The 22,508-nt window shown below is 36.2% G+C and overlaps 2 protein-coding genes across 4 annotated transcripts in view; one reads left to right on the forward strand and one right to left on the reverse strand.

Moving 5' to 3' along the window:
• LOC117238758 (putative transcription factor SOX-15) overlaps nt 1–22,508 on the forward strand; it is an 81,988-nt gene that overhangs the window by 52,983 nt on the left and 6,497 nt on the right. For 2 of the 3 annotated variants that reach the window (XM_033503927.1, XM_033503928.1), the window contains exons 5-9: nt 8,421–8,643; nt 9,639–9,835; nt 10,431–10,648; nt 11,219–11,522; nt 13,741–15,346. In XM_033503927.1, coding sequence (XP_033359818.1) covers nt 8,421–8,643; nt 9,639–9,835; nt 10,431–10,648; nt 11,219–11,522; nt 13,741–14,285 — 1,487 coding nt within the window. In that variant the 3' untranslated portion in view covers nt 14,286–15,346. Of the gene's footprint in view, nt 1–8,420; nt 8,644–9,638; nt 9,836–10,430; nt 10,649–11,218; nt 11,523–13,740; nt 15,347–22,508 lie in introns of those variants that run through there. The other variant, XR_004494259.1, reaches the window with a different exon arrangement.
• LOC117238760 (out at first protein) lies at nt 19,715–22,508 on the reverse strand. Its single transcript, XM_033503932.1, has 4 exons — nt 22,237–22,508; nt 21,946–22,059; nt 21,548–21,866; nt 19,715–21,458 (listed from the first exon to the last, which is right to left on the reverse strand). The coding sequence occupies exons 1-4, from the start codon at nt 22,330–22,332 to the stop codon at nt 21,151–21,153; spliced, it is 837 nt and encodes a 278-aa protein (XP_033359823.1). The 5' UTR covers nt 22,333–22,508; the 3' UTR covers nt 19,715–21,150.

Consider the following 22,508-nt stretch of genomic DNA (forward strand, 5'->3'; position numbering starts at 1 on the left):
GTATACTGTATACTCTTCTTTCGTTCTTTCCATCTTTACCGAGACTCTGTTCATCGCTGATGCCTTTTGGTCGTCTGACTGGCGAATAAAAAATACAAAATCATCCCCTGCCATTATACTCCTAGGCAAAGATTCTTGCGCTTGCCAATGGCAGGGGAGCGCGGAGAAAGAGAATACCCGTTTCCCAGACAGCCAAGCACCGTGTCGTGCCGGCTGATGTCTTTGTCCGAAAAGTAACTGTCAAAGTTGAAAGAGCAAAGTGTCGTCGTCGTGGTTGCTGCACGCGAGACGTGCATGTGCATCGTAACGACCTCGTGCTAGCAACCCCTCCCAAAGGCTCGTGTGGGTGTGCCAAGTACCTGCACGCAACGACACGCTCGCGCGTAACCGCGTGTGCATGTGCGTTATTGGCATTGCCTATGAGCGAGAGGAGGAACCGCGATATCATCTGAGTCCAGACGAAAAGAGACGGGACGAGCGAAGAAACGGACGAAGAGAAAGGTGAAATAAAGTGATAGACAGAGAGGGAGAGGGAAAATTACAGTGGGAGAAGAGAGAAAATAAAGAAGGTAGCGAGTGTGCGTTCAGCGGGTATGTGTGTGCACGTGCGTGTGACCGAGCGCACAACGAAGGCTAAACACCGACACGACAGGACACGAGGCACAACACACGACGCCAACGGAGATGAGATACATCACGGGACGGGAGACGTATTATTAATGGTGACAGTGGGCGACCCAGGTTGGGCGGGGTGCACGATGCGGTCCCACCGATGTGGGCCTCGCTTTCGACCTCTTCTTCTTCTTCTTCTTCGTCTTCGTCTTTGCTTTCATCTCCGTCTTCATCTTCGTTCCTCGTCTGATTCTCCGAGCCCTCTCTTTATAACGCTGTTTCCTGACTGCTGCTGCCTATATTAACTATTACACACCGGTCGCGGACAAGCCGTATCGAGAAGTTAAATGAACGCATTTTCTGCTTCGTAACGTCGATCAACTGTGATTCCATCAAACCAATTCGACGCGGTCCGTTTCGGCGTTTAGCTATAATTCATTCGTAGATCGAATCGGTTTAGCGGTTTCCAGTCGTATCGGTCGGACTTAACGGAATACTCGGGTAGCAGAGGGGTTTTATAGGAAGATGTATTAACAAGCTAGGGTACCGATTTAATTTCGATTGCGTTAATTTCATTTCAATTGCCCGTGTGGGTTAGGTTGCACTGCCACGAATACGAGATGCTCCTACTTTTGATTCCTTCATTCCTGTAAAATGGTCAGTTGATATTTAAAATTGAGTAAATTTTGTTGCAAGTATACAAGTAGCTAAGATATTGAATAAGTTTATGGATGTAGATCAGACACACGCAGGAATTATCTTTCATGAACTTTTTATGATTATTCGTATATTGGCTTCTGAAATATCGTCGCTCGTTAAGATACTTAAAACATTCTATCTAATGCGAGTACATTAATTTGATCTCCAAATATAAATGGAATTTGGTCACAGCTCTTGAACAACTGGTGCAACGCGGTTTAACAATAATCTATTACGAGTATGACATATGACTGTGATATAACGATATTACGAAGAAAGGCGTTCCAGGACTCTTACGAATGAACTAGGTATAAATATTAGTGTACGACAAGCTTTTAAACATAGGCGAGCTGTGTTTCTTTCCAACATCGCCTTCAAATCGAAAACTATACTCGATAATGTTCACTAACAATTCTCTCTGACAAACACCGCTCGTAGAAAACTACTTGGTTGTAGAATCGCCTAATGAAATTTGAATTACAAGACACTCATTTCTCAAACATATTTCTATCGTTGGTATTTTCTTAGAATCTTCAGATTCAATATGTCATTTTAACTACTTAAGGTACGCCAAACTACCCTTGTAACGACATACTTCTCATCTCACGTAACTTTCACCGTACCTATCGAACATCAGTGCCATTATAGAGGCTACGTATTCTCATTAGATTTTCTTGCACGACAAAAACCCGTCCTTATTCGGTATCTCATCGATCGACGTCAATTTTGCCAGTCGCGTAGCGCATCAGTCGCTCAGCGGCTAGAGGTCCCGATAAATTTAATTGCACGGCCGCTCGCGAACCGATACATCATGTATATTTATTACCGGCGTCGCGTGCGTGTAATTTAGCAATCGTTCGATCGTGGTCGTATATAAACGGTGTGAAACTCATCGAGAGGAGAGCACGCTTCACGCCGCCGGCTGAAGGACCGTCGCGCGATCATGTCATGACTCGATGCTCGAGGGTTGAGCAAATTGTTTCTTAAACGAGGCGTTTCTTCAGCAGACTGTCAGGGGGCGCTAGAAGCGATTCAGTGCACCGCACGAAGAGATTTATCGCGCGCTGTACGCGCAATTAAAGCCACGTATAAGAGTGCGATTGGAAGGCACGAACGAGTGCGAGTGGCAGCTAATTCCACGCGGTATTCTAAATGCCGAGCGAGAAGTTTCTCGCTCGATTCTGGAAATGTCACGTTCCAGCGATGCTGCATCCGCGAGCAGAGCGAAATTCCCTGAGTGCCGGTGTTAGTCTTGCTACTGGCGTGCGTGCATAGAAACGCGGCTTAATCGACCCTGTCGCCACGCCGGCTGCATTCGCCGTGTGCGTAAATCACCGCGGAATCGTTAATTAACCGGGCAGAACGAACGAGCTTTCTGGAAAATGTTAGCAGCCAACGAAGTTAAATATATTCGTGTGCGCATATGCGCGCGTATGTGCACACACGGTGTGCTTCGTTGACAGATGCAAAAAGACATTTCGGCACGAGCGATCTGCAGGCGCAAGGGGAGCCAACGTCGAATCGAGAGACGTAATTTGTCGCGATCTCCGTTGGCGTTAATTTATCACGCTTCGAGGAATTCACGAGTCGGCCGGTCGTGTATACGCGCGGTCAGATTAGGCGGTGTGGATAAGGCAGCCTATTAGCATCGGTTCAAATGAGATTTCCGAAGTATGCTCGCCGCTGATCGACTTATTGTGACCCGCATGCGCTTTGCATACATTTGCGTGCGTCGCGCGGTCGCGCGTGTGCGCCTGTCGTCCGTTGCGATAACGGAGTTCTTAATGCTTTTGCTGTGCACAGCGATCGAGGTTTCTTTGTAACGCGAAATGAATTTCAGAATTATTCTGTCAGGATCTCTTAACATAAAATTTTAGTTTCCAATCGGATGTAGGATCTTTATGAAACAGATTAAGAGCTTGCAACGTTGTTCGGTTTAAAATTATCTTCGATATTTGTATTATAAAAGCTACACCATGAAAAGTTATCTTATCGAAAAAGTTACAATTTTATTAGCGACACATCAATTGTCGTATATCAGTGTTTCGAAAAAAAGTAAAAGATTAGAAAAATAGAAATTTTCTAGGAAACCAAAAATATCTTCAACGCGCAAGATAAAAGCAAAAGTGTCACGTACATGTGTCGTGTTCTTCTCCTGCAATCCGCAAGTAATTTCAACCTCTATCAAAGCCAAACTCTGTCTCTTCGTCGTACTGGGAGTCACACACAGACGTTGGTGCGGATTACGATCAGAAGACGACGAAACAACGGCACGATAGCTGATCCAACAAGGACTGAAGTGTTTCCGATGCGAGTGCGGTCCGCTTTTGACCGAAACGCTGAAATTAATGAAGTCGTCTGACTAGGGCCGAGAGCAGAGTAAATTAGAGGTACACGGCAACCATTAGAATACTTAACGAGGACGTCATGGTGGGAAGCAGTGCGCGGGTGTGATGATGAATCACTGCCGGCTAGCTCACCGCGGAGCGCGCCCAGGAATATTAAATTAAGTTTACTTATTGTCGGCCAAAAAGTCTCAGGCGCCGATCCCTCTTCTTCTTCCACAGTTCCTCCTCGTCCGCTTCTGAACCTTTCAGCTTCGCCCTGACTTCACTGTTTCTGCGAAACACGCGGAAGCAAATGGACGAGTGCAACCGCGAAGAAGGTGGAAAGTTTGGGAGGCGAAGAGTCGAAGAGAAGAAAGAAGTTGCGGTTTCTTCTTTTCTTTGGCTATCGCTTCTTTTTTCAACCGTCTTATTTTCCTCGTCGTCGGCGACATTCGTCGCTTCGTGATGACGCGGATATGACGAATGCAGAGGCAGAAGCAAGCACAGTCATAAAAGTTACGTCGAAGTATCTTATTATTCTTTCTATTTTCATTCCATCGTTGACGATTTGCAAAAGCTTGTTTTCATATTTAAGCAAAGGATAATGGTAAATATACTTCCACCGCGTTTATGCTTATCGAATATAGCAAATATAGTAAATATGCTTACACGGCGTCTTATAACTACCTTAAAATTGTCGATCCAATTGAAGTATTAAATAGAGTATTCATCGAAGATTGATTGTAATCATTTAGGTATGATTTTTTGGAAGACAAATGCGAATCTCATTGGATAGGGTCAGTGATTGGAACCTCCGACGCTATTTCAAGTAGAAAATACAGAACGAAAGAGCACAGATCGACATTTAATTTTATGTAAACCACAGTGCAGGCGATATACCTACTTCTTGATACAATCTAAGCGAAGGATCTGAAGCGCTCTAACGGACATTTCATATATTACAACCTGATTGTAACGTTAAAATTTATGCAGACTTGCAGCATTACTTATTAGATTGTTAATCTGTTACAGAATCATAAAACGTCGCGTTTGTTCTTGCTTTTCAAATACTAAAATAATATCAATATCGAAAGACACGTATTACGTAACTGTAAGATATTGAATAATGTGATAATAATTGATTTAGAACAGAGATGTTCTTTTAACTAACTTTCGCAGCGTAACTAGTTAAGCTCGATATTAATCAATTTACAAAACAGATATCGAAATTAACTTTATTAATACAATCCTTAGCCGCCGAACAATCACTTCCTTATAACAATCTCGAAGAACTTAGTAACAAATTCGCGACGTAAATCTTGCTCAGCTAAGTAATTCTCTCAATCACGGGTAATTTATCACTAGAAATCAGATTCTCAAAGAAATCTCGACTTCATTCCCCGTACGAGCCACGTATACAAAGACAAGCGACAAAGGAGATTCCATTGAATCTTGACGAGCACGTCGCAGGAGTTTACTTCCACGCGTCAACCCTGGCCGCTGTCCTTTCGAAAAGTACTTGTATCGCAAAAAAGGGCAGCCGCTCGAAGAGAAAAGAAGCAGAGGACGAAGAAGAAGACTAAGAAGAAGGGGACAAAGAAGGAGAGCCAAGTAAGAAGAAACTCGGGGCGACAAAAATGGACTTTACAGGGAGACTTAGAGAACCCTGCGACCATCTCTTTCTTTTTTTCTTCCCTATATATACTCCTTTTTCCACGTGTCCCTTTTTTCTTTCTTTTCCACTTCTCTCTCTCTCTCTCTCTCTTTCTCTTTCTTCCAAGCTGTTTTCGTTTTCTCCTCTTTATCCACTGCCTCCCTCTTCGAGGCTGAGTCGTTCGGGTTAGCGTCTCCTCCGGAGTTGAAATATACAAAATGAAATATGAAATAATGGTTCGTGCCTTGTGGCTGGCTGAAGGCACGGGCGCACCCATATCTACGCCCCCATGCGCCTATGTACCTATACGGCCCCGTATACGCCGATCCCGTGTACATATGTACGCGCACACCATATACATCCGCCTCGCTCAAGTTTTTCGTTCTTGTCGTGAACATCTTACGTTCGTATTAACCCTTATCCCTGCTTAATGATATTCCGGCCTACCATGCCGGACGGGCATATTGAACGCAACTAAGGCAGATTCCAGCCCGTCGTCGTCGTCCGGCCGGCCAAGCCCTCCTGTAATTCGTATCTACGCTCGTCCGACCATTTTTCCGCTTCCACCACCAACGACCACGGGGACGACGACGACGACGACCTAGCCACGTAGCGGGCAATTAGGGGCAAGCCTCGTAGCATGAATTAAGAGTATCGCCGGCCAATCGGCGAACGAACCACAGCCAGTCTTATCGATCCTCGAAATAACGCCGCGATATCTTCCTCCTTGGTAGCTTTACCGGCACTGGTGATTCTAATAGTACGTATGTAGGAATGGTGAATGCGGATCTTACGTATGGAAGAATTTCTAGGTTCCCAGTGAAAGATTGGATTGGATGGCGTATGACCGGCTATATATGAAGTTGATTTCCATGTGTGAAACGCGTGGATTTTTTTTCATTCGATTGTTTAATTAATATACTTTGCACTTTTACGCATTTGGAGGAAGTTGGAAGATAGAAAAAAGCGCGAAATACATAGTCAGGCAAAAAACTAATTATATTTAGAAAAATATGAATTTGCATAAATATACGCAATGTGTTAATAAGTTGCGGTTGTTGTTTTTTTTTTTTTTTTTTTTTTACTGAGTGTGCTTCTGACGATGTTCAACGCGTTAACTGCCACGAAAATTTTATATATTTCGCCTTGAAAGTTATGATAGATCAAAGTATAGATACTATAGGCTAGCATATATAATTTTTGCAAAATATTGTATTTGCACACTTTCTCTTTGACAATGTTATGTAAGATAGAAGAATGTTAGACATTGTCGAAAATTTCCTAATCGACGGGGTTTATCTCTTTTTAAATGTTTTAAAAAATTGAGTAACACGATAGTCAACGTGTTAAGTAGATTGCATAAAGGTTGGTGTACTGGAATTTGAAGATTGTTGAAACACGTGAGATTTAATAGGGACGGTATCCGTTGTTTAAAAGATTATTCATGTTTATAAAAATTAGATAGAATGTGAAAGTTCAGGCATTCCGAGGGATAGTCTGAACGCGTTGACGAAACTAAAACGTTGATGTCGATTTGCTGTATATTACGGAACAAATATAGTATTATCGGTCATTGTGTATTCAAGGATATTATGCATCATTTAAAAACGCAAATATGCAATATATGTACGTTGCGTCTTGTCGTTTCCTGTTTATTATAGCTAAACGTATCGATAATAGAGTAGGTTTTGTCAAAAGTGATAACAGAGTATTGCAGTATAGCGAATTGCACTTTGTAGATAAACATTTGTAGAAATTTGCAAATATTGCTGTTCATTTTTTATTAGTAATTAGCAAACTATAATACGTGTATATCATGTGGGTATTTTTTAAAAATATTAATTGTCACGTTCACCTTGTTAATCGGTAGGAAATGTATTCATGCACGGTGGGTGTTAAATCCATCCAGCAGTGTTCTACGTACAAAGAAAGTAACAGCTGGCCGCGAATTTATGGCGTCTTTTATGATTACAAATTCACGCAAGGTTTATGCCCCTGCACTTATCTTTGTACATGGCGGCTTTGATTGAAACGTTCGAGTCGAGTTTCTCATTTTAGCAATAAATCTATATTTCTAAGGTTTCTTCCTCGTAAAATGTTTTACGATCGAAATTGAAGCATTTTCTTGGTCAACTTTGAATGCTTTTACAAGTTGACGTGCAAAATAGCGGCTTGTCTTGTATTAATGGTAACATGATAAATGGAACCACACGAATACTAAATATCAGGTTGTCTCAAAAGTTTCTTTTTTTATAAGGAAATAATAGATGCACCACATTCTTTTGTTTCATATTATTTTATTCAATTACGTACGATCCATTTTGCAGTAATAGAACAAAACGAAAGAAGGTTTTGGGACAACCTAATATATTACGTATTAAATAATAATTCTTAAGTACTTGCGTGTAACTTGCCATTATTAGCATATTTAAGAGACAATTACGCGGAAAATACTTCAAGTTACATATTACTATTATACCCAATACACCAAAGCATCCAAAGGATTATTTGACATTACGATTACCAATCTACAGTGTGTTTCCAAACGCGTACTATACACAGATGACAATAATCGAAGGAGTATGGTAGAAATGAATAGTCCTAGATAACTCCGATGTGATCGTAAAAAATGTCAGAATACATTTCACATTCGTGCAGCTGCACGTTTTTAATAATCGCAAAAGGAATAAATTGAAACTCCAAATTTGCCAACTTATTGGTTCTAGTAGCTATTAAATGTTTATTTGATAAACACAATACTAATTACCTAATTCTGCTACATAAACAGATATCCGATAATTATTGAAATAAACCACATACATAATTAAACCACTACAACCGCAAAGAAAAAGATCGAGCATCCTACAGCTCAAAAATTCAGTCCCCGAAGGTATCTAGAGAAAAGAAGCAATAATCTCCACACCCTTTCCCCTTCCCTTTTATCGTATACATCCGCGTGTAACATTATTCATACAATTTTTATTGCCTTTCACGCCGCCCCCTGAATTCAGGAACACCGGTGGTAAGCATCGTTCCAATATATACCTACAGCTAACGTTGCAATGTCGTATCGAAAAATCGTGGCACCGTTGCAGCACCAGCTAACGGATGGTCTCCGTGTATTTCAGGGAAGAAATGGCGAGGGTTGACCCCGCAGGACAGAAGGCCGTACGTGGAGGAAGCCGAGAGACTGAGGGTCATACACATGCAGGAACATCCGAACTACAAGTACAGGCCACGGCGTAGGAAACACGCGAAACGGGCCCCAGGGGCGCCGTCTTCTCCTCCGTCCGCGACCAACACCACGGTCAATAGGTCCAACCCCTCTGGTACCACGATTCATCATTCCATGTAAGTCGATATCTCCTCTTGATTCGCCGCGATTTTTCAACATCATCCCCGTTCCGTCATCGAATTAATCGAGCGTGCAAGGTGCGCGATCGAGACGTTGGAATTAATTTTCATCGATATCGAGTTTGATAGGTGCAAGGGTTATCGGGTTGGGTATAGTTGGTTCAAGGTTGAATAGATGTATTACTATCTGTGCGCATTTACGGTGGCTATAATATAAAATATATGCTTATTCGTAAATGGATTTATTTTTTATCAGACTTTATATGCAGATTTTATTTTCGTTACGTCAAATTATTGTAATCGTGTGAAAGTACTGCTGCTAAGTGATAAAGTATAATATGTTATTGTGCACTTGGGCCTAATTAATTGGTATAGAAATAGTAGGATAAATACAATGCTGTACAAATACCTTTTATAGTATTGTAATTGTGATTGGTATTTGATACATTTTTATATTTATTTTATATGTTTTTATTATTTTGTGTAAAGATGAGAATAACCTGAAATCTGTTTACAACAAATATTTGGCAAGTTTTACAATGATAGTCGAAGATTTAGCGAAAAGTAGTCGTATAGATGGATAAAAATTAAGTAGAATAAGGCCTGATGGAATTCAGTAATTTCAGAGTACAAAAACGTTATCAATACCAAGATGTTTCTTAAAACTATTATTAAAATATAAAATATACTTGTTCAAAAATATAGTTATAAATATTAACTATATTGTACACTTTACTTCGTCAATGAAAATACAATGTACTCTATCTGTAGAAACTTAAACTATGTAACAGATCTTTCGTCAATGAAGTTAAAATAGTTCTGCACCAATCATTCTCACTTTGAGTTAAAAAAGCACGTTTCAGCGAAACAAAAATATTCTTTCAAACGTTATGCATCGAGTTTCATTCGTGCCATCCTTCCGTTTAACAAGTTCTTCGTGTTAAAGACGTTTCTTGGAAGAATTACGAAGTGACGTTCAATGTTTATTTAAGGTCCAAGATGGACAGTTATCAAGGCATTCCTCAGATCCCGTGGGGCGGACATTCCCCGATCTCATCCCTGTATCACCAGCAGCAGCAGCAAGGTATTCAGGAGTACAAATCGGAGAGCAATTCCTTGTACGGTAGTCCTTATACGCCTATCATTCACACACCGGACATATCTCCAGTTGCCAGTCCCGAGCCAGATGGTGAGACATTGTACTCGCATTAATTACCGTACAGACAGCCGTGGAACTTGAGGAATTATATCTACATATATAACTAAATTATTAATGTTTAAATGAAAAATCAAATAATTATTAATTTAAATCAAAATAATAAATTATAAATTATAAATTTAAATTACTAGCAATAAATCACAAATTACAAATTGTAATTATTGGTAATAAATTCTAAAATAAAAATTAAAATTATTAATAATTTCAATAGGAAGTCTCAATCATTTGCATCTTAGTTTTAAATGTTTTTCATGGCACTTGAAAATTCTGTTATTCTTCTTCTTTTTTTTTTTTTTTTTTGGTAAGAATATCCACTTTATTAAATTGTTCTGTTAAATTCCTATTAGAAGATCCTTTGATAAAATAAAACATTTCTCTTTAAAATGACATACCTCTACTAAAGTGTTCTATTAAGAATTTCTATAGTAGCAAGTTATATATATATATATATACACACATATTATTAGGTTATTATTATTATTTCATCAGGAAGCATATTCTATCTCTTGTACGTGGTTATGGAAACATATAGCGTTTGAATTATTGACGAATTAATCTTGATCAGGTGACGGAACGCATTTGCCATCCAATCAAAATCCAGATCCTGAACGTGATCTGATGGAGGGTTCGTCGAAGCAGCACGGCGAAATGAGCGAGCAAACGAAACGGTACACTTTCATGAGTACCGATAATCAGCTGCACACGGGTCATGCTGGTGGTACTAGCATATCGTCGTGTCAGAATTCTGGTGCTTACACAGATACTCTGACTTACAAAAAATCGGTGAGTAATGGCGTGCATACGAACGATCTTGCTGGAGACTATGAGGACAAATGTAGACTCGTTTAGTAGGTTGCTTTGCGATTACTTGCTTCACAAACCTATATCGTCGATTATTATAAAATTTCAGATACTGTTCGAAATACGAAATTCAAAATGGACGTTTAAAATCCTGAAAAATTGCGGTCGGGTAAAATTGTAAATTTATTTCTATCAACTTATCAGCAGAAACTGAAAATTTGATTTCACAGAATAACGCCAAAAGCAAGAAACAATGGTTTACGTTATTTCTCATTTTCTATTCCTTTAAAAAGTAATGAACGATACGTAAACATTTTGATTCGTTAATGAAACACTATTTTTACTCAACGGTGCACAAATATCTAATATTCCGATAAAAACATTCCATTAAACATGCAAATCTCTTCGGTTCGACTTAAACGAAAAATTTATTTCATACCTCACGATCGAACACGTGACACATTTATCGTAACGTTTGGACAAGCTAACGTGTCAATTACAGTAGGACGAAACACGAGTGAAAGTTTCAACGGTAATTTTTCTCTCTTTCAGGTGAGTTACTTAAATTTCGAGAGACAGCCGTCGAGTATAGCCGCGGTTGGTATAGCGAACGGGATGATGGTATCGTGCAATAAATTGCGCTCTGGATTTGAAAATGTTGGCTCTGTGACGGGGACTTTTTATCCGCCAGTCGCATCCCCGCACGATCAATCGTTGCAGCACTACACGAACACCCAATCCTCGAAGACTGCCAACTATTCGATGCAGTCCACTGTCGAGAGCAACTATAATCCTGTTCAGTGTGCCAATCGACAACAGTCCATGGGGATTCGCGGAGCCGCTGAAGGTTGTTCCGGTAATCCTTTATTCATTTTTACGTATTATATTCTGTGTTACAGTTGGATCAAGTCCAATACACAAACACGATTGGAACCTAGTTACGCTGTTTCTCTATTCTTTTGGATGTTTATTTAAATTTCTTATTGATCTTTGTTCGAATATTTGCTAAATATATATCGAAATATTTCGTTTTTTTTTTTTTTTTTAGACTTGTACGATTATTATGATGGCCTATGATGGGTCCTTTTAAGATCCAGAAAATAGGATTTCTTTCGGTTATGCCCTTCCTTTCTGAGTCGTTTGACATAGATATATATCTTTCTTTGGTTTGTGAGAAAAAATGATTATATTTTTGTGTGATAGAAAAAAGAGCAATAATAAAAATGTCCGTGATTTAGAGGATTTTGTAATATCATAACATCAGAAATTGATACGTTAAGTTGTTAATTTTGTTTGCTCAATTTAATTCTTAATAACATCTTCTATTTCATATCTATCCTTCTTTACTTTTTTAGAAATATGCAAAATAAACGAGGAGTGGAAAGAAATAAGGCTGCAATCAAATAAATATCAATAAATCAAGAAATAAAGTTTTGCGGGAAACAATGTTTTGTTTATCAAAATGTTATTTATAGACAGGATATAATAAAAATTATTTATTAAATGTACTATACTACTTTATGTAACTTTACAATATTTTTATTTCAACATCTCGCAGATCCGTTAATTAATCATAAAAAGAGCTTTATATTTTAAGAAAGGACGTATGTCCATTATGTAGTTTCCTCAACGAGGCCGCAAGTGCCAGCACAGATTTTCTTATTTGATGGGATAATTGAAGCAGATTTATCTATGCACATGTTCAAGCACGAGGGTGAGAGCTCGTTGGCACATTGCACTTACAGCTCAATTTAGAAAACTGATCATGTGCCTATATCACATACGAAATTCTAAAAACTATATGAATTATCGTGATAACATTTTCCTTCGTGTTTACTGATATTCGCCTTTGTATAAACAAACTTTTTAAGAGAAGAATTTTTTATATGACAAAGCCTTCTTTATTTCCACTTGTCAAATGTTTGAATTAATCATGCCATATAATCAGATAAGTGTTACAATAACAAAGTGCAGATGTAAAAAAGACATATTAGATATAAGAATGCGGTAATTTCAGTGCTATTCTTACAATCTTTCATCATTCACTACATAATTTTCATTTTTTCCTGTAATCAAGATCTATCTTTGGATTATCTAACTTCTTTGAAGTATAAGCAATAGATATAATTGCATTTTACAATTTCTGGGAATACTTGAACACAAATGAAAGTCTCATTTCATTGCATAATACGAAATGAATAAAACTGTAGCTAACTTCAGAAAGAGTTCGGCAGTATATAATGTATTCTCAAAGTCGACAGTGAGAGTAGAATTAGTGTCAGAAATTCAGAGCAGAAGGAGCAACAAGATCTAAATCTTCCCTCAGTTATTTCTTACAACATTTAAGACAAACTACACGCATACTATAAATAACAAATACATGCAAATGGTACAGAAAATTTCTTAACACTTTGCCAACCTGCCGAGTTAAAATCGCCTACCAACAGGTGTTGAAAGTATCGCACATTCTTGGTGAAACAGTAACATTTAAAATTAACCGAAACATCTGCAACTCCTATCACTATACAATGCAAATGTTAATAAAATGAAATGTGTATGTAAAAACCATTTCTTTGAAAACATACAAATACGGAAAATAAATTTATTAGAAAATTATTCTTTTAAAATAAGATCATTCGAGATTTTTGTATACAGACAAATATGTAAATGTTACTGAAATAATACAATGTATGTACATACGTATAAAAAGCTGAAGAAAGAAAATAGTGCAGCTAGAAAAAAGTTTTAAAGAGTAAGTTCCACTTAAAAATAACTCTTCAAGTTATCAAGAATGCATTTTCCCAAAGTAACGTACCCACAGTTACGATAACTTCGAAGATCCAATAACGATCAACCAAGTTGGCCAAATCGAATAACACCATACAGTCACGCTAATTACTGCAACACCCCCAAGCGAGACAGTTTTGCAAATACGAACCACTTGCCTGTAACAATTCGAGCAACCCGAAATCTCTTTTCTGGCTTTCTCATCTGCGCATAATAGCCCCTTTATTCGCGACGTCACGCGCGGAAGGAGACGAGGCTATTCTTCTCGACGACCGATTTATTTCCAGGTGTATCCCACCGGTACCAAATGAGTCATCACCAGGAGTACCAAACAGAGGGAACCAGCGCTGGCCAACAGCATCCGATTCTGGGTCACATGGAGGCAGCGATGGCCACCACCGCCGAGGAAGAACAGCAACAGACGTTACAGTTGGAGAAGTATTTCAAATACTCGCATCCGACCAACGTGGCGCATACCAGCCTCACCTCTCAGAATCTCCTTGACAGCAATCACAATTACGCCAGTGATCTTCGTTACTACACGCCCCAGCAGACGCAGCTGGACATGTCGAACTCTCAGTGCATCGTCGACGATCAAGCCAAGGATGCTCGATGCTCGAACGTGGCCATAGGCCACGCGATGGAGCAGTACCATCAGGCCATGGATGTGGCCAAGTATCCGGAACACCAACAGCAGCAGCAGCAGCAACAGCAACAACCGCAACAGGCTCAACAGGGTCAGCAATCGCAGAGTATCGAGCATGTTTCGAAGGCGGACGACGATTTCAGTGTAATACTTGCCGACGTGCGCAAGACTTGTTACAGTAGCTAGTGTTTCATCTAGATCAGAGCTGTCTGTAGGAGAACACTGAAAAACTTGGTGTTCCTTGTTTCGGCATTGATTTCTTGCGGTCGGATGTTGTAGGCCTAATCTTTAATGTAAAGAAATCAAATTGTTTGGTTCTTGGTATAGTAAGCATTGCAAACATTGATTACTCAAGGCTGATGAACCTTAATACTTAACTAGAGGTGTGAAGATGTAGTAACCTTTTGTCGTCAAATATTGTCGCAGTGGGTACATTTAAAATTTGTCTTTACAGTCGAGTGGCTCCACTGCGATTGCATTTAAAATTTATCTTCAAAGCCCGATGGCTCCGCTATGAAAATGGTAAATATTTATTGCTCCGATTAGTTGGTAACGCTCCAGAAAAATGTGGAGAACGCAAAGGATTAACGTGCGGATGACGCTACGTTAGCGCCATAGCCTGCTTGCTTCCGGAGACAGATGACACAGTGACACCATATTAGTGTCATCAGCATCAACGAAACAGAAAATTTCAATCACATTGAGCGGCCACCACTTCGCTGCTATAGACAATATGTGAAACACATTTATACGTAATACGTAATGTGGTAAATATCTAAATGCAACTATAGAGGTAAGAGAAATGTGATTTGTTTAAAGAAAAAAGGAATATCCTTGAGTACTTAATATTTGTCGTTTCTACTATAGTGAAAGAAGTCCCTCCCATAGACAGCTCTGTCCTAGATAATCTTTTTGATATGGGCGATCTAGCCCTAGTGGCTGCAGAGAAGAGTTAGGTGCTAACGTTTTTTAAAGAATCCGGTGCTTATACACATTTCCGGTGCTAATGCTCTTGATCAGGAGGTGTGGTTGCAAGATAACAAAGAATTGATGATAGATTATTGTTTCTTGTTGTTTGAAATAGTTATTTTATATAGCTATTTTATTTACTCTTTTTAGCTTTTTGCACTCAAATAAATAATAACAAACATCATGCAAAATAGGTATAATAACATATATGTGCCTGTTTAGTTTCTCTTTAATTCAAGGCTGATTTCAGAAAATATAATAAATTATTGCGAGATGATATCCCCAAATATATTTTATATATAAAATAGTTTATAATTATGTATAACATATATAATTATATATATATATATATATAATTATATAATAATTATATACGAAATATATTTGGGGATATCATCTTTTTAGTAATTACATAGCAATTTTTACATATATTATATATTAAACATAAAAATTTAACCAACGACTTGAATAAAAGTCGTTTACGACATTCCTAATTAAATAAGAACTGGAACTATCGTCAAGTGCAAAAAGTTAATCTCGTCGAAAGAAATTCAGGGTGACACACCACGTTATCTTCTTTGAAAAAGAAAGTGAAACGAACATAGGGCGTGATAATTTAACAGGTCCCCGGTAGAAACAATTGTGCGCATCAGTTAACAGTTATTTATTACAGGCAATTCTCGGCATTCGACAGCATGTCTGACTTAAGGTGACGAAAATAAAGTAGAGTAGCATCCTAAACTCTGACGCATAACAATATGGTGAGCTATAACGCAAAGCGTTAAAACTGAAAAATACAATTTTTTACCAATGCTATTGCAACCATACCTCGTAATCTTTTTTACTCGTTCCGACATAGCGATAAAAATCGAATCTCTTCGAACTTCGAAAAACTTAATGCGCGAAGTATTTGCACGTAATGACGGTCGAGACAAAGAAATCAAGACATACCTCGATTTCCTTAATTTCCAGAAACGTTATTGCGGTTGTAGAAATGTCTTGTTTATTTAATTTATAAGATCAATTGATCGAAATGTCGATGTTCGGTGACAGAATCGTTGAAAGCAACGGCGTTATTGTTGAACTATTTTTATCCACCTATGCACTCATGGTACAGCATAGCACTGTATATTTAGAGCATACATGCATATTTCCGCGTCGAAAATAGATCGAATAATTTTCCGTAACGAATTAAACGACGTATTAGTTTCTCGTAACGATCGATGCTTGACGGCGGTCTACTTAAGAACAAAAATAAGCTACATCCTTTCTTACATATTCATCGTGATGTTTACGAAAACGACGTTTATTTCTAGCTTAACGATTTAATCATCTTATTTATGGTGCACATTTCAAAATTCAGATACTTAATGTAAATGGAAGATATATATATATTTATATATATATAGATATATGTTTTTATGGCGATAATGTAGAATCTTCTGTGAGAAATACTTATTTAAAAGAAAAAAAAGACAATATTAATCGAAGTACCTTATTTCCAATAAGTGTACGAACTTTTCTTAAGCCTCCTCGTTGGCTATTTTACATGTGTATAAGCACGATCTCCTTATTTTCCTCTGTTTCAGATGACTGAACGAAATTCTCGTTGTAAATGTAGTATAAACGTAGCAGAACGAATGATTCTTTTTTTTTTGTCCCTTTTTTTACTCACGTAAGCTTCTACTTTCATAGTCTTTAATACTCTATGTAGCATACGATGATACCTATATGTAGCGTGGCAATAAACGTGGATATTTTATCGTTCGATCCTCGATTTTGAATACACTTGCGTAAGCGACATATGGAATTTAGGTAATGAGTGTAAAGAAGGAGAGGAGAACTAAATTATTATGATTATTGTATCGTACTTAATAGAGACAATTATCAACAACATTCATGGCTTCTCGTGTATTTTTCGACCACTCATTATCAAATTAATTCATTTCGCTAGTGATACATCGTTGGAGATTGAAACAAACAAATATATAAAATACAAAATTGAGAATGTATAGGATGTTTCGTTTTATCTTGTCGACCTTTCAATCAATTATCTAGGTTTTTTTCTGCAGCAATTACTTATTTCGTTAAAACACATTCAACATCTTTAATTTTCAAGATCATCTTTCTTTTAGATCTCGAAATTTAACTTCATAGCAATAATACTGTTTTTTATTTAAAAATATGCAATTAAAAAAAGATACGGATAATCATGAAAATTCGAAAATCGTTGGGGATTAACATTGCTGTTTATTATGGTATTTATTCTACTGAATGAGATATACTTTTTTATACGGTTAAAAATAATAAAGCTAAATTAGCGAGAAACAAGATATTTATAACACCCTATATCATTTGAAATAATTTATTACAATATAATAAATATATTACTAATAAAAATTCTAAAAGATATGGACTAATTAAACTCGGCGATTGCTTACTCGTTCTTTTTATTAAATATATATAAAAAATATGTGTATAAGTTACAATGTTACGTGTAAAGCTGAAATTATACACGGTGAGTAACATCCAGTTTCGATTCGAAGTATCGATAGTAAAATGTTTAAATGCTATTAGTATATCCCCTTACTATACCCGTTTCCCAGCCCCCTATAGTGTTAGCCAAAATGAAATCTCATAACAGTGTGTGTGTTCGCAAGTTAAAGATAATAAATCAGTGCCTTCGTTATTCGAGAGAAAGAGAGAGAAAGAGAAAACTTTAACATAGTATGAAATTCTTTCAAACAGGAACAAGTGTTTGAAATATTTTCCTTAAGTTGGACCATATCATTAATTAATGTCTATACCCTTATGTCTTATGTTATTCGTGTGAATTTCTTTTTATGTTTCTTTCTTTTCTTTTCTGGTTTGTTAATCATGCATATTAAATGACACATATAATTTATCGAGATACTAACAGTAACATCTTGAATATTCTGCAATTTGTCTATACCATGTTTGGTAATTAAGTATACAAGATGATTCACAAGAAACTGACCATCCAAATCTTTTAATAAATCAAATATTTTTCAGGAATAAATATGATAAACGCAATATTCTGTCAAAATTCCAGTCAATTTCCTTAAAGCCTTACAATTCTTTTTCAAAGAAAATTAAAGATTCAGCTTTAGTGAGACATAAAATTTTCATCATTTATAATGCTGAGAATTGGTAGCCTCATTATGAAGATTCATAAAACAGTATCACGGGATCCAATTTTATACAAACTATCATACAGAAATAATAATGTACATATTTACATAAAAACAATGATAGCATTGGAAATCAAACAAGATTTTTTTAAATAATTTTCTCAAAAATTCTTAGACTGTGTTTTACGCTTTTGACTATGCTTCCAAGACAAACAGGACAAAGATTATCTGTGTACTCCATCTTTTGTGAGTCACCCTATAGTACGTAGGTACTTATATACACAATGTACAAATTTATATTGCTGTTTGCAAACTTAACCGATTACACAGTCCGGGTATAAATTACTTAATCGAATTATATCGCACTGACTCATACGCAGATGCAGTTCATTCCCGGTGAAGACTGTGGTACTATTTTCTTCGTTCCTTCATCTTTTAGTGAAATATAGTATACAATCGTTAGGTGGTACAGACATGAGTGAATCGATAACGACGGGTGTCGTTTAACGCTTACATGTTTCATAGATGTTCGATTATGGATGTAAGTATGTGCAATATATGTGTATATATACTTATTATCTTTTTGCTCATTTGTTCACTTATGCTAGGAATTACGTTAAATACGATTTTGTGTCGGTGAGGAAGCGCGGTGAATTGCAACATGTATATATAATATGTTTATTATTAAATTGGACAGATATTGCAGTCTTGTTTATAGTGGTTTGCTATGAAACGTATACTCCCATTTTTTATCTCTCTCATTTAAATACCAAGCGCCCTCTTTGTACAAATAATGAATTTTTATTCCATACAAGTCAACAATACTTTTTACTCACTGAATATTTTATATATAATGTATATCCTACGAATTGTACACGTTTCAGTTATTAACAAACGATCTGTATATACAAAGACTTAATTCATTCTCACGTGCCCTCAACGTTTATATTTTGCATCAGCGCGTGCTTCTTCTCCTATGTTATGTACAATTCGAACTTAATTTACACATATAAATGGCAGCCTTACATGTCATGTATAAAATTCTGTACAGATACCAGTGCATTTAGTGCCAAGCAAACACACGTAATCATTTTTTACAAATCACTAGAAATATAAAAACTTGTTGAGATATGAATTATTTAATTTTGAGGAGGATAATAATAGATATAGTACCAGCCTTAAAATACATTGCACCAAATTACCACTTACAGAAAATTCGGTATTGACTTCGATATCTTCAAACTAATGATAAACATTACGTTAAATATAAATTGATAACTTTAACATTTAATATTGTTTGTATAATATAAGTTTATTTGTAGCAATTTATTAAAATTAGATTTTATATTAATTTATCACTATTATGCATGAAAATAAATAAACATTAATTAAACAGCCGAAAAAGTATAGTTTACTTATTTCGTTAAATGCATTTAGGTTTGAAAAGTCTATATTTATCGACACACTTTCTCTCAGTAATAATCTCATAAAAAATTCCATTCCAACAGTATATTTCTCAATTTGTATTATAAATTGAGCAACTCTTTTATATTTCTAATAGAATAAGAAAAAATTACGTGTATGAACTTAGACTAGATGCACTTTAATGCATTGTGGCACTACTACACGTGGGTAAATTAGACGCGAAAGTCTTCATGTTACTCTGAATGGATTATTTGTAACCTAGTGTTCATGACGTATACACACAAATATTTATTGCTAGCCTGTTTTATCCGGCTGTGAACAGTTAATAAAAACGGTCTGTTCAAATTTCTCGAACAATTTTACGCCCTCTAATATGCAATAAACATTGTTGCTTTGTGACCAAGTATGTATGTTCAGTAGTACATATTTTGTAAGACACATTGTGCATATAATGTAAGGTATGTTAGGAATGATTACATTTTTTATAAATGCAGGCAAATACTAGTTTGGGAATGTGATGAATGATAAATGTAAACTTAAATAATTTTCATATAACAAGATATGACAACTAAGTAAGTCTTTTAGAATTAGTTTCGCTTTTTCTTTTTTTAATAGTTCCTTCTTTTACCGTACCTTGTTCTCCCTATAAAATATTTTGTTAGTTATCCTAGTAAAATACAAATATTACTGTTACAAATGCATCCATTCAGTACAGCCTATAAAAGTAAGAATTTATCTAACATAGGTCTGCCGACGCCCTGGTACATGTACCAAGAACATACTTCTAACCTGCTTCCGTCATTATGGAAGCCCCGATACCGATCCTATATTTTTATAGAAAAACACTGACATTTAGAAAGCATATAATTAATATCAACCCGCGAAGATGATACTAATACTCACAACTGTCTTCAGTCTCACTGCTAGTGAGAGATTCCCTTTACTATAAATGACAGGTGGTACAGGGGCCCCACTAATGGACAGAGCAAATTTAAAAATTTTGCGACCATTATATCTAAATCATCTGATCCATACTAGTCTTCTTCTCAAATAGATATTGTGAAATGGAATATATATATTACATATTTACGACAACTTTTCAAATGAAATAGAAAAATAATACCTTAAAAATTGTTCAAAATGAAATTACTCCAAAATGTCATTATAATGAACAAGTCGATATACCCTGATAAGAGTGAGCACAATTAATACTTGATATGTACAGACGAAATAAAGTTAAAAATTTGGTGAGATCAATGATGATTTGACAAAGATATATAAGTAGCAAAGGTACCTTTTGTTACAAATGTTTACTTTTTAAAGCATTTATGATGAGCATAATAATATTAAAAAGAAAATGAAATTGAAATTATACTATAGGATGATTTTTGTTAATGTATATGTGATAAATTAATATGTCAAAGGTAGTTTTGCTTTCTGATAATTTGAATAATCTTGCCCTCTTTCATAAATTAAAACCTATATATCTACAGTGTTCTTATGTGTCATTCATCCCATAAACAATTCTGCTTCATTTTAGAATAGTATGAGAATATAAAACATTTTTTACAAGTTTTAATGCCACATTTATATGGAGCGGCTGCTTTTTTACCATCACCTTTGCCTTTGCAAAATTTTAAACCACATGGGTACCAACCAATACATAATTCTAATGAACATGTACAAGGTGCCCACATATTCGATGTGTCTGCACATCGTGTTACAAATAACGATCTTGAATCGTTTGTACCTTGCGTTATAGAATTTGTGCTGAAGTTATACACAGCTGCCATGAGTGAAAGTTCGGATGAGCCTAATAAAAGAATAAAGAAACTTTGAAACTAGATACTATATTGGAAAGAATTTTACTTACATGTTAGTTTATCTATTAATATAACTTACCAGGTCTTTGAATCCACTGTTTTATATCTTCATTTCTAGTATAAGCAGATCCAGCTGCTTCTCCACAAAGAGTTGCAATGTGTTTAGAAATATCTTTGGATTCAGATACATCTAAGAATAAATCCATGGTATAATTCACGTGACCTTTATCTTCTTCTGCAACACGCACAGTGCCTGGATTTTTTTGCCGTAATTTAGACATAGCATCAGATGATATGAAATCCACTTTGAAAAAATGATTAACAAAGCATAAAACTTGATATTGATTTTGACCACGTTCTTCTTCACCAAGAACTAAAGCTTTTATTATTTGAACTTCCTGAAGGAATAAATAAAATATTTTATTTCTCTTTGAAAAAAATATAAGAAAGATATGGGGTTTCGAAATAATGAATTACATTTTTGAAATCAATGAGTTGTGTCACTAAAGTACCATCTGAACATTGAAATTCTAAGGTAATAACATCTTCACTAACATTGGAAGAAATCGTTTCCAATAGAATATCACCACCCTGTAAATTAAAAGTACATAGATAACACTATTTTGTTAAACTTTGAATTCGTCGAGGTTATTCGAGATAAATTATTAATCGTTAAATTATATCAAAATATCTTTCATTAAATAGTATATCTATAATTAGAATTTTATTGATTCCTTATAATAGTAAATGACAGAAAAAGATTCGTACCTGATTTTTAACATTTATGAGCAAGTGAGTTGTACAAACACTATACAAATAGTGCAATAAAAAACAGACTGTAAATAATTCGTTGAATTTCTTCATTGTTGCATGTTGTAACTACTTTTTTCACAGTACTAACCACTGTTGTAATTAACTATAATTGATCGACATTTATTAGAAAGATAAACACTTTAAATATAACCTAATCGTAAGAACCTCCTACTCTGTACATTTTGTCGCGGTCAAAGCACACATTCACAACCATATTGGCATAGAGT

Source organism: Bombus vosnesenskii, unplaced genomic scaffold, assembly GCF_011952255.1.
Source record: "Bombus vosnesenskii isolate JDL3184/JDL3185 unplaced genomic scaffold, Bvos_JDL3184-5_v1.1 scf7180000013605, whole genome shotgun sequence".
NCBI classification, from domain to species: domain Eukaryota; kingdom Metazoa; phylum Arthropoda; class Insecta; order Hymenoptera; family Apidae; genus Bombus; species Bombus vosnesenskii.